This window comes from Lepisma saccharinum, unplaced genomic scaffold, assembly GCF_977018435.1.
Source record: "Lepisma saccharinum unplaced genomic scaffold, izLepSacc3.1 HAP1_SCAFFOLD_798, whole genome shotgun sequence".
Taxonomy (NCBI): Eukaryota; Metazoa; Arthropoda; class Insecta; order Zygentoma; family Lepismatidae; genus Lepisma; species Lepisma saccharinum.
Window position 1 is genome coordinate 49,764 of NW_028143461.1, and position 13,775 is coordinate 63,538.

A 13,775-nucleotide genomic window follows, 5' to 3' on the forward strand; every position below is an offset into this window, starting at 1 on the left:
TTTGTCTGCGTAAGGTAAAGGCATTGATAAATTTTGTTTCTTTTCTATCCAACACTACGAATATAACATTCTCAATCGGCATCTATAAATAGTTGCAACAACAAACGAAAACTATTTACTTGCTAGTGTTCAAATATCACTCAATGCAGATGAATAAAATTGGGATCTGTGAGTTCTGAATTTGCAACCATTTTTCTGGTTGGAGAAGGATATGTAAATCATATTACACGATAAAAATATATACGGCTATGAAGCATGGAAGCTCCAAAATTTCGAAGTTGGCTATACATCGTGAGGGCACAGAGGAGTAGTAGCGGACTAAGGTCCTCAATGCCAGAATCCAGCGGTCGAAGCGCTGCTCAGTCGACAACTGAACCTTCTAAGGGCTGCAGTAATGCTGACTTCTTTTCAGATTATATATATATACTCTATTTTCGAATATGCAAATGTTTGTGATTCTACATAAGACATCTCTTTCATTTCAGATAAAAGGAACGAAGGAAGAAATGGAAGATGCGGATCATCTGCATAGGGAAACCTTGAGGTTGAGTTCACATACAGTTTTTGACATCTAAACTGAAAATTAGACTCCATTAGGTCGCAGATAATCGTTAATTATAATTCGAGATGGAAAAGCAATCTACTGCAGGGGAGAAGTTGCTGAAGGACAGAGAGAAAGGTTTCGTGAAAGCCCTTGCACTCTGTAGAGCACAAAAGGGTGGGGAGTATCAAGTGAAGATAGCAGAATTGTTTGTCATTTTGGCTCTGAAGAAAGAAAACATCCGCTACAATCTATCGATGGAAGACACATCTGCGGGGAAATTCGATGACCTTGTTTTAAAAGTTCTTCACCAGGGACAATCCATCAACTGGTTTCTTCAAGCTAAGCACAGAAAAAAGGGTGCAAAGATTACTTTCAATGATCTTCTGTTCGAGCAGAAAGGAGAATTCTCGTTGAGGAAGTACTTCCAGTCATTCCTGGACACTTGGGAGAGGAAAGGATCTACAGAAGCATTTGTGTCCAGGTATGTCATATACACACAAGCACTTCTTGACTTCGACAGCAATCAGACCGATGAGACATTTTCTTATATAACTTACGGAAATAAATCTCTCAGATTCAGAAAAGTAACAGAAGAGCACGATCTGCTGGATACATGTAGCTACCTCATGTATGAATTACTTGCAGATGACTTCATAAAGCGTCACTTAAGGAAGACATCTGATGCCACTGACGAGAACATAGAGGACTTCTTGCAACATTTCCGGTTTGCTGTGGGACAACCAACAGTTGAAGAGCTCAGCGATATCCTGTTGAACAAAGTTAAGGAGGTAAATACACATATTGATCCCAAGATTTTAAGAGATAATATTTACCTGAACCTACATAATTGGTTCGTTGGACACACACAAGAATCCAAATATTTCACAGAAATGCAAGTTGCTAAAATTATATTACAGCAATTCTCAGAAACTTGTAAAACTTGTATCCTGTTAGATGTTACATTCTTAGCATCTGATCTGGTAGGAAAAATATGGCAAACTAATAAAAGTGTTATTCACATTAGCACGTGTAACCCAAAACTTTGTTGCAACAAATTAATTAGTCATCCAGACGTTTCAAAAGAAACACTATTATTGAATTTCGAGGATTTTGTAAACGTGAGTAACATTGTCTTGCCTTGCCTTCCTCTACACAAAGAGCTATTAATATTAGTTCTTTACGACATGGAGACGAATTCAGAATTGTGGGAAGATAGTTTACGTTCTCTGTTGGAACGTTTTTTGGACTCCAGAGATCAGATGGAAAAATCAAATATAGACCGACAGTCCACCGTAGACAGACAACTGACAAGTGTACGGAGATTACTTCTTGTATCAAGTTCTTCCTCGGGAGTGAACATGCCTAAAATGCCTGAATTACACAATAACATATTTTATGTGCAGGACGACACATATACCTTCGAGAGTCTCTCTCATGAAAGTCAGGATTTAATCATGAAAAAGGAAGTAACTTTTCAAGGAGATCTTGTAGCCTTCAATACACTATGTACCCAGGATTACATGCCTCCCTTTGATTCACATGATATTGAAACTCTAGCTTCAGAATCGCACATTACACTAGATGAACGTGCTACAAGTGTTGGGAAAAAGCTGGAGATATTCATCCCACGGAAGTTATACGTCAAAAATATTTTAGAAGTGGACAGTTTGCATGAGTTAGCGGATGAACTGTTTATTATAATAGCTCCCATCGAGAGAAATACATCGGACTTGTTACTTACTTTGAGTAGTTGTCTAAATTTATCAAGAACTGATTTGCCAGAGAAACACTCAAACATATATTTAGTGAGTGCGGAAGCAGCTGATGCAGAGTTTGCCACACAGTGTCAACAATTCCCAGATAAGGCAATTCATAAATTGAAGATGAATAAATTTTGGTCCTCTATCGGAATCCAATCTATTTCATTACAATGGCTCCAGACTCATGGTAAAATAGATGCTCTGTTCAAGTACATAAAAGAGAGTGAAACTGCAGATGTCGCAATGATTAAACAGAAGCCAATCGCTATAGTTGCCGCCGAGCCAGGAATGGGGAAGACCACTCTGCTCTCCCACATAGCAGAAGAAGATAAGCAGAATCACAGCGACCGATGGGTTGTCAACGTGAGCCTAAAACACGTTGCCAGCAAACTCCTCGATGTGAATCCAAGTGACAGCATTTCCACCATCGCCAAGTGTTTGAGTGAGCTTATCTTGGAAGGAGAGAGTTCACTCTCAATGCACTTGTTCCAACACAGCCTTGAAGTTACAGGGAACTTTATTCTCCTGTTGGACGGATACGACGAGATTGGGCCCAAAGAAGAACGGGAGAAGGTGCGTATCGTCTTACAGAAATTGAAGGAGAACTCTCTTGGCCAGGTAATAATAACAACGAGGCTCGACTTCAAGGAGGAATTAGAGTTAGCTGTATCAGCCATTGCTTACCGCTTGAAACCATTAACAACAACGAAACAAGAAAAACTCCTAGCAGAGACATGGATTAAGAACTTAGGTATTTCTTCCAATATGGACAAGATAGAAAGTGTTTACGTCTATGCACGGAAGCTTGTGAAGGATTTTTATCAAAAAATTGACGAAGGAATAAAGAGTTTGATTGGGATTCCCTTGCTGGTTACGTTACTTTGTGAAGTGTATGAAAGGAAATGTAGATTATTTTGCAATAAAAAAGGCCTTCAAGTTGAGTCTGTTATCATTGGAATTGACAATGTCTTAATGCTCTATAGAAGATTTGAAGACAAGAAATATGAAGACTTCTATGCAAGAGAACTAACGGAAGGTGCTTCAGTTAACGAAAGCATAAGGACAATGATCACTGATGATCACAGAAATACATGTGCAGAAATAGCTCTTCAAGAACTTTTCCCTTACACTGAATTTCCATGTAACTGTTGTCTGAGGAGGGAACCGAGGAAACAGCAAATACTAAAGGAAGATCAAATTCTGAGGATTGGAATTTTGCAGAAGACTGACGGAAGAGGACTAACCTTTATTCACAGAACGTTTGCAGAGTACTTCTTCGCAATATACCATATCCTACAAATGAAGAAATATTGTAAGAAATTCGTGAAGGTATTCAAGAGCGGATTTTACGAAAGTAGATTTTCTATGATCAGGTTGTTTCTGGACATCGCCTTAGTTACAAGCAGAATCCATAACGCTGCTCTCACAAATGATGTAGACAGAATTGAGGAAGAGCTAGAAAAGGGAACTTCAGTTAACCTACGTGATGCACTGGGAAGAACGCCCTGCCACCTAGCGGCTTCCTATGGACATGTGGAGGCAGCAGAATTGCTACTCACAAGGGGATGTAATACACACATAAAGGACGGACTTCACAAGTACACACCAGCGGAAGTGGCTGCTAAGGTGGGAAATTGGGAGATATGTTCTCTGTTTCTAGCAAAGCGAAGAAATATTGAATTAGATATAGAGAACAAATGCACACTATTTAGATATATTTGTCAGAATGGAAAAGCAGAATCCCTGGAACAAATGCTCAGTAACGTTAATTTATGTCTGAAAGATGTTTTTCATTTCAAGCAGATATTTTATTCTACAAATGGAAGAGGGCATACTGGGTTATACATCGCTTTAGAAAATGGCAATGTTGAAGTAGTTAGAATTCTTCTTGACAAATGTACAGATTATTCTGTGCACAGTATAGAAAATGAGCTAATCCGAGGCTTCTTTAAGTTTTCTTCTTGTGACATGGAAAGAAAGCTAGCATGTGTAAATTTATTAGCTGAAAATAAGATAGCAAGTCATTACGCTGGAAGCCTCTTAAATGTTATTGCATACAGTTTTCTTGAGAGAGATTGGGTATTTTTTTATTTTGTACAATGTTTGTTGGAATGTGACGTTCCCCTAACGGATGTGGCGTTGTTCATTCTATTGCATGGCGGGGACTATGAGTTGGAGAAACTTTTCATGAAGGTGCGTGAGGTACATGACGATGTTGTTTTCTTTATTTTACAACCTTTTGAATCAAATGAGACCATGTTACATTTTGCTGCCTTTTATAGTGAAGAGGATTCTGTTATTTTTCTAATAAAGACATTAGAAACAGAAGGTGAAAATATACTGCAATATATTTTACCTCCAGTTGTGCAACAGCTATCACTATGGCATCATGCTGTTAGGAGGAAGCAGATTAAACTTTGTGATCTATACATTCAAAAAGTTAGAGAAAGTGGAGGAAATGTTGGAGAATATATATCCCAGAAAGACCATCTTGGTAGAACTTCTCTCCATTGGTCTGCTTATCAGGGGCTTATGGGTATGGTGAAATATCTTATTTTGAAAATGAGAGATGAGCAAACACCTGTTTTGGAAGGCAGAAGTAAACTTTCATTAGTGAGTTGCGATGAATCAAGTGATGAGATTCAGTTCTTTGAAACTTTATATCTGAAAATTATGAAACATGGAAGCAACCTATTAGCTTACATTTTGCAAACCGACTCCGCACAGATGAATATTTTTCATTTCTTAGGTGTATATAATGGTGATCATACTTGCAATCAATACCATAAAATTCATAGAGTGTGCTGCGTAAAATGGATAAGGGAGCAGATGAAGGATGAGATTGTAAAACTACATCAGGCAATTTTGAAGACATTTAGTCCTCAGAATTTCATGAATTTTTTAATCCTTAAAAGTATTGAAAAGAGGAAAACGGTTACCTACTTCATTTCATCCGAGAAATTGAGGCTCAACGCTCTGTCAGAAGCTGTCTCTGGAAACCATTTCGAAATATTTAAACTGCTCACAGAGGAAATTGAGAAAGAGGGAGCAGATCTTATCCACTTTATAGTGAAGAATTGCTATTATGGAGAATATGACTCGGTGATTGAGTTGTCGGCAGACAGAGGACACATACAGATACTTGAGTTTATTCTGCAGAAAATAAAATGTGCAGGAGGAGATGTACTTGATTGCAATCCATATTACGTCAGACGTAATAAATATATTACCCAAACATTTCTAGAATGCTTGATGAATGAGAAAGTGTCATCCTCGCAGTTGGAGGCAGATGTCATGAGGATACTCAAAGAAGATTCAGAACTTAAGTATTCTGTGCATGGCCTTGCAAAGTTCTGCGATATAACTGTTCTCAGGATCTACTTTGAAATCATACGACAAAATGGTGTAAGCCTTGAGTATTACATCACACGAAGAAACAATGAGGGTAAGACTTGTGTACACTGTGCAGCTGAGAGAGGGAGGAAGGAAGTCGTTGAGTATCTTCTTGAAGAATTGGACAAGGAATTTGGAGACTGTAGTCACTGCTTTTATCCGAACGAGGAAGGATGGACGCTGTTGCATTCAGCTGCTGTTGGTGGAAATACGTGTTTAGTAGGGTTTCTTCTATACAAGATCAGGAAATATAAGTTCAACACCTTTGAATATATTCTCCTAGAAACAAATGATGGACAGAGTGCTATTCACTGCGCTTCTTCTAAATGCCATGCTGAAGTTGTAAAGCTCTTACTCACCGTCATAGAAATGAGAAGTTCTGTTCTTGTAGCACACATTCTCTGCAAGCAAGAATATAAGAACACTCTGTTGTGTGATGCAGCGTCTAATGGTGACGCCGAGCTTCTGGATTTTGTACTGCAGAAATGTACAAGAAAGGAACGTGAAAGAGATGTACTCAAACGTGGAAGTAAACTAAAGAAGAATATGAAATTTACAAAATATACGGCCAACTTAAGAGGGATGAAGATAATGAAACGTACAAGAATAGTGAGAAAGTCAAGTAGTATTTTCAGATTCGTCTTTGGCAACTGCAAGAGTTCACCAGTTTACTACGCCATTCGCCACGACAATGTGCAGGTAATACAATTCCTTTTTGAGAACGTTGGAAGTAAAAGGGTCAGAAATGATTTAGTTAAGAATCTCGTAAATTGCTTCCATGGCACCAATACTAGATCACCTTTTCAATATGCACACACTCATGGATCATGGAAATGTCTCTCTTACTTAATCCAAGTAGTCATAAACAGGGTGAAATATTTAAAGAACTACCTCTACAGCAGAGACCAACATGGTAAAACTCTCTTGCATTATTCCATCTCAAGTGGCAACGTAAGTGTGTCCACATTGTTGCTGCAGACGATGTGTGAAGAAGAGGGAGAAGACATCTTCCAGTGGAGTTTGTGGAGTTCCATGACTTTGGACGAATTTCTGCAAAGCATTTTGAAGAAAAGAAATACTGAATTGTTTCTACTTGTCCTTCGTCTAATCCAGAAAGAAAATGGCAATATTCTCTCTTTATTTTGTGAACAGTTTGACACAGAGAAGTCAGTGTTTTACTATTTGGCCAATTACGTAGACAGAGAAGTTTTGGAATTGTTGTCGAAGGAGGCAGAGAAAGAAAGTGGAAACATCTTGCATTATCTATCGACAACTGATTCAGATGGGAAAATACCTTTAGAGGAAGCTGTGTTTTGTAAAAACTACGAAGCAGCAGAGTACTTGATAGGTGTGATAAAAGAGGGAGGAGGAAATGTCCTTGACTATTTTTGTGAGGAGAATTTCATAAGTAGAGTAGTCTTCAGAGTAATTAAAGGGGCCACAGAAGAAATTGAAAGTAAGGAGGAAGAACATGAAGAACATTTAAGTGTCTTAAAAAAATTGAATTATCACCTTGAAGAATGTCGCGCGGATGCATTCAGGAATGATATGACTGAAGTAGGTAACCTATTCTGCCACGTTGCAGAAAGCGTAAAACAAAACTTTCTGAACTATATACCTCCCGATATAAATGTAAAGGCACAAATCCACCTGGCAATTGAGACCGGGAATATTGAGATGTTGGATTTCATCTTCCGCAGAAAAGAAGAATTAAGCATTTTTGAGTCTCTAAATTTCGTTGAGGGAAGGCGAAGGGGGAGAAGAAGCGTCTTTCACATCGCTGCAATATCTGGTGACAAGAATGTGATGGAGTTCCTTTTTAGGAAGGTGAAACAAAAGCGTGGGGGAAGTTGCAGCCTTCTAAGGATTATGAGTGGTAGAGATAACATAGGAAATACTCCATTCTATTATGCTGTAAAAGGTGGAGACATAGAACTTGTTAAATTTCTGCTTAAGACTATAAAGGAGGAAATACTTTCAAATGATCATTGCACACAGGAGTGTATTGAGCAGTAAAGGCTAAGGGAACCAAGTTATTCCTTCATGTGTCATTCCGTACAATAACGACAGTTCTGTGCATACGTGGAGAATATTTGACTACAAGTCATGAGAGAACTGACAGTGGAGGTGCCTGTTATCCCTCCTCCAATAAATCAACATAAGCCTTCAATGGAAGTTTTTATCCGTCCATAACAAGATATTAGTCACACGTATTTCCATGCGATTTTAAAATGTGAACTTACGTACTTCTAAAGATTTTTTGTTGTTGTGCTTTCGAATGCGATCACCAATGGTATACAACATACAAACTATTTGAAATTACGAACCATCTCATTATCAAAAGCACGAAGCAAAAGCTAAATATTTATTTTTATGTTCTAGAACGAAAGGTTCGGGTGTTGTGAGTGGGAAAACATTATCGGGGAAGATTTTTTTAAAATGTAAGAATTAGGTTGCCAATATAATACAATGATGTCTTCAAAGCTATACTGACTTCAAAACCAACATGGCGGATACAATGAAATCTCGTAGCTGTCGTGACGTGTAAATTTACATTAATGCTCATATCTGCTAAACCTTGAATGGATCTCATGTTAAATTTATGAAGCATACCGCCAATTTATTTATAGTCCATTCATGCTGTAGTGGTTTCTAAAAGTCCTCCGAATGAAGCTGCAGCGATCAAATAATGTATCCTTCACTCAATTAGAGTTTCTCTTTTTATTGGGGTACCTCATTTTGATTACCTGACGGATGATGACTAGTGTTGCTCACTGCATTTTCCAAACTACATGCGGGCCGCGGGGAATACAATAAACTCGGTACCTGTAACCAACATTTTTCAGAACAGAATGTCTGTTCCTTAGCCTGAAATATAGGTGCCCAATATAATAACGCTATAAACATTGTTGCAATTAATAAACAATTATTTTGTTGTTTCATATTCTTCCCTAAGAGCAATAAGCAGAACATGCTGAATTATGAGAAGCTTATAAAGGTATTTTTTTGCGATGTACAGTCGCCGGCAATACAAATGTGGACACCTAAATTCTGAAATATTGGCTTCCCTGTAATGCATTATGTGTGTTGCTCAATTGTTCGGCGATCAGCCAACTTCAATAGACTCTATTTTAACAAAGTTCTGCTATCGACGTAGCGTTAAATAATACACATAACCAGTCGCGGCGATTGGGTTCCAAGACTGGGGGTCGCAAGGTGCCAAATCTTGGCGGGCGGCAAGGACAGTATATAAGGTTTAGCATAGTGTGGGGATAAAGGTGGCAAATAGAGGGGGAAGTGCCCCCACGCCTCCTCTAATCGCCGCCACTGCATATAACGCATTGCAGAATAGCCAGTATTTCAGGATCTTGGTGTTCTATGTATATTTTCGGTGACTGCACGTAATTCTCCCTTGCTACATTAACCATGTTTTTTTCAAAACTGTGTTTATTTATTATAAAAATATCATCTTACCTATCAAACTGACATTTTTTATCATATCTGATAATATTCTGTCATGCTTCTACTCTGTCATCGTTTACTTTTCATTTAATTTTCACGCTGTAGTTGTCACATTTAATAAGATTTCCACTTCATGGTTTCATACAATAATCAAACGATGAGTGAATATTCACTATTTTTGATTAAAATACATCAACGCTATTTTTATATAACTCTTCGTGTAGAATATGATTTCAGTAATTGTTGAGGTTTTTAAAAATATCACACCAATCCATGAAGTCGAAAAAATCACAAAAAATGCTTCATTTGAAGTATACCCATCTTAATATAGAGTAGGGTGGAATGAAAATGAAAATTTTCGAGATATCACTTGTAATAGGGAAGTTATGTTGGTATTTTTGCTTACAGAAGAAGCAATACGTCGATATCTCGAATCTAAGGCTCGCTCAAACGGCTTTGAAGCGTTATGGGTATGCAACCACGCAATGCATGTCACTCTTAAGCGAATAATAAAACTGTGAGCATTAATGTGCACCGCTATTGCTCGACATCAATGCTCGTAGTTGGAGGAATTTGCTTGCAAATCACTTAAAAGTGGAATGTACAGCGTGGCTGCATACCCACAAAATTTGAAAGCCGTTGAGAAGAACCTTAGAATCTATCTACGTGAAATGTTATACTTTTCTTTTTAAGAACAAAGGAAACATATTTTTTCTATTACAAGTCAAACTCCGTAAACTTTCATTTTTCACTCCACCGTAATCAACAGTACAGGAACCTAGAAATTATTTTTCAGCTTTTGGTGTCCCAACGATATTCCGTAGAACGACGCTAAAAGATGATAGTTTTTACGTAGAATAAAAACAATTTTCTTGTGAACACCTACAGAAGTTATTTCCTTGTGGGAAAAATTACACTGCACAACAAATTTGAAGACATTTTCTGTCCTTTAGATGAAATCATGTTATTTGGACTAAACACAGGATACAGAATTGAAGTGTGATAACCGTAGGCTTCTATCACGTATCATTTTCATTGGACAGCCACCTGATGATTGTGTGAAAGCCATATCACAATACACTGTACAGTAAGAAAGCACTGTAACAATACCTACAAACATGACGTTGTGGAGCATTTACGCTTGATCATATCTGCAGGGTCTCCCAGATGATAGACCAAAAATAGTCAGCAAGCATACTGCCGTTCCAACCACTTTTCAGACACAGCAATATCCTGGTGGAACCTTTCCCCATGTCCATCACTGACTGCTCCCAGGTTTTTCGGGAAAAAGCCCACATGTGGGTCCAGAAAGTGTAATTTGAGGTACATGTGGCATCTCATGATATGGAATCAGTGCACCATGTCACGAACAGTGATTCATATTTGTGTGCTTTGACATTACCCAGGAAACTAGAACACACCAACTTGAATGCCTGCCATGCTGCATTTGCTAGGTCAGAAAGTGTAGAATCAAACGACTCCAATCTGTGTGCCAACGAACACGCCTTCCTTAACCTTTGCCTCACTTAAGTGTGGGAATTTCGTCCAGAGGTACCTGAAAGCTTGACCTTCTCGGCCTGGTGCTTTGACGAAGATTCTCATCAAACCAAGCTTGATATGTAATGGGCCAGAAATACATTCTGGTTGATTTATTATTTTAAAATAAATTCTCTCTCGTTGCCGCATCCCACATTTTGGGGCTTCTCAATTAGATCTCGTGATATGTTCTTGATGCCTGTAGTAGCGGCCAGTGTTTACGGACATAATTATTATCTCTCTGTCCCAACTGTCCCACTCACAGAGGAAGCAACAGTATTTCATGTAATCTTCTTGCATACATCTTATCCTGTCATACCAATGTATAATTTCGAGCATTCATTCTTTGTAACACAGGAGAAACACACTTTCGACTATTGTACCTTACGTATCTTATGAAAGTTTCAAATTTTGTGTTTTTGGCTAAATTATACGTGATACACGAAAACAAATTACAGATTCGTTTTTGTCATGCACAAATACATTACAATCACACATTTTCATCTAAAGGACAAATTTCGTGTTGTGCAGGGTTAATTATCAGTTCTTTCCATTTCAGGAGGACGTTCTTGTATCAACCATTGTTTAGGAAATATGAGTTATATTTGTTAGTGACCGCCATCTTGATTTTGCGTCAAGTTTGACTTACAAGGCACACATTTCCATCATATTGGCGACCTGCCTTAAAACCTGTCACTCTTCCTCTATTAGTTAGAGGGTTTTATATTAGTAAGTTCAACGCTAACAGGCTCATAGGACATAAACATCTACTCTATTTTCAATCTAACGTCAAATATCCAGCAGGTGTTAAAATTTAATATTGTTTCTATAAACAAACTAGAACGTATTTTCATGATTGGAGTCAGAGTCCTTATATTTCCTGTTGATGCACGAATTTGTATTTAATGGAACCTGTTATGTGCTAATGGTATCTTAGTCTCTAGTGGAGATAATATACATACATTTGATGTTAGGAGAATCTTCACATTAGAAACATATCAAATGATTTTTACAGTGCCGAAGGAATGTTTTTTTTTTTCATTTGAGGGAGCAAAAATGTTTTGTCTGCTGTATACCACGTTTCTACGCCACTGTATGTTTATATTTGTATATATACATATATAGGTGTGTAAATGTGTATATAAATATACATATGTATTATATAAGTATGTATTAACGTGTATTCTTGTTATTAAGTGTTGCTCTCCTGTTACTCTTAATGGCGACGATCAGGATGAGGTGGAATATATAAAATTGATGAAGGAACATTTACAAAGAGCTTTCATGCCCTGACAGGGACTCTACTAGGTAACGTCGGTGGCGTTATGAGAGTCTACCACTAACGCACTTGTCTACCTAGAAAGCGTATGTATATCTATGTGTAGCCAGAAGTCCCAGGTTCGAAATAAGATGGTGGCACCATCATCCATTTCGTAGGCACATTATTCCTTCTCGTCGCCGCGATTGACACAAAACGTAGAAAAGCGAATTAAAATAATAGAATTTGAAAGAACCTGTGTGTTTATGATTTAAGGTTTTGCTAATCACGAGCATTACAAGATTACAATAAATTTGCAAGTTTCCAATGCACCGGAGCTGCTTGCTTCTTATGATTTGCATACGTTATGTATTGATAACAAGGAATTAACTTTAAAATGTGTCACAAAACTGTTCTGTAATTACCCGAAATGGGAAAATTAGGTACATAGTAACTGTACAATATTTAAGTTTAGTATGTTAATGTAAATGTTGTATTTTGTAATTATGATGTGTAAAAATTGTACATAAATCAAGATATATTATTGTATTATTTCATCTTGTTGAAGAAATATAACTTTTAATTAATATAAACAATGTATTTCAACATTTTAATTGTGTGTATCACAAAATAAGTTATGTTATTTAGTTTAATCAACTTTATGTAATTGTAAAATTTATGTGAAAGTACTTGCGTTTCTATGTGTGTGTATATAACATGTCCACTTTGTTTATTTTACTAAGAAGTGTCACTCCATTGACAAAAAGCAAATTGACGAGCTTCAATTTACCACTCGAATGAGGGTGGAAATGTTTATCCTGTGCAATAATAATTTGCAAGTTGCAATTTGTTACACAAATTCCTAAATTGCGAAACCTTAAAATAATTGTAACTGTATGTCATTCACATATGTATATAATTCTGATTCTAATGTTGTATTTTATTTTTATGTCATGTGAATATTGCGTATGAATAAAATATTAGTTACGTTACTTAAAATTAAAAGTTTTGTCATGTGATTGAGGAAATATAACTGTTGAAATAATACAACATGTTTCTTGTTTGTGTGTGGGGGTGGTGCATGCGCGTGTGTGTGTTTTCAGGCTTTTTAATGTAACTTTTCCCCCTCCCTAAAATATTTTATCGCCACCCCCCCCCCCCCACACACACACACAGTCACTTTGCCCTGGCGACGTCACTAGTTGGAGACTCCACTTCTCTGGTGAATTAAAATTTCAGCGCTAAGTTTGCCGCCATATTAAAAAGTGACTGAAGAGCGGTTTGTAATAATACTACAATAAAAATGCTAATAATAAACCGACAGAATTATCTGTGTTTATCCAGCATGTCGCTTTTGGAAGGAGCTTACTCCAGTACTAAATGACTGTGCAAGTAGCCTTAGTGCTGATGTATCCAAAGTGATTCTAACTTCAATCAATCAACCAACCGCCTTCTTCCCAAACAGCTGAAAGGTGAGTGAGTTCAATAGACCGTTTCATGAAGACATGTAAGACATGTAAGGAGTGTGAGGTGGAGGTAGTGCTCCATACATTCTTGATATCTACCATATTGGAAACAGGTTCCGAGTCACCTTTAACCCCAGGATTTCACACGGAGCTAGGTGAGCCCCAGAGCTGCTTATGCAGATAAGAGGAAGAATTTCCACCCTAGACCAACCACAACCAGAGCAGACACTTTTCCTCCCTAAAACTGCGCAGGTGCTTAGCATCCCTTACAGAAGCACCTGGCTTCTCTAAATGTGCTGAAAATGAAAAGTAAAATTCCGTCATTAGGGAACGTGAGGGAGTCTGTAAGCGACTCT

The 13,775-nt window shown here is 37.6% G+C and overlaps 1 protein-coding gene across 1 annotated transcript; it reads left to right on the forward strand.

Annotated features, from left to right (window-relative positions):
* Positions 1-627: 627 nt before the first annotated feature.
* Positions 628-7,713, forward strand: LOC145983328 (uncharacterized). The gene is made up of 2 exons (XM_083116471.1): positions 628-1,332; positions 1,948-7,713. The coding sequence occupies exons 1-2, from the start codon at positions 628-630 to the stop codon at positions 7,711-7,713; spliced, it is 6,471 nt and encodes a 2,156-aa protein (XP_082972597.1).
* The last annotated feature ends 6,062 nt before the right edge of the window (positions 7,714-13,775 follow it).

Bases quoted from the DNA above. Each gene is read 5' to 3' on its own strand.
- LOC145983328 (XM_083116471.1), top strand. From the start codon at position 628: ATGGAAAAGCAATCTACTGCAGGGGAGAAGTTGCTGAAGGACAGAGAG. The intron at 1,333-1,947 runs GTAAATACACAT...TTTTATGTGCAG, and splicing joins TGTTGAACAAAGTTAAGGAG to GACGACACATATACCTTCGA.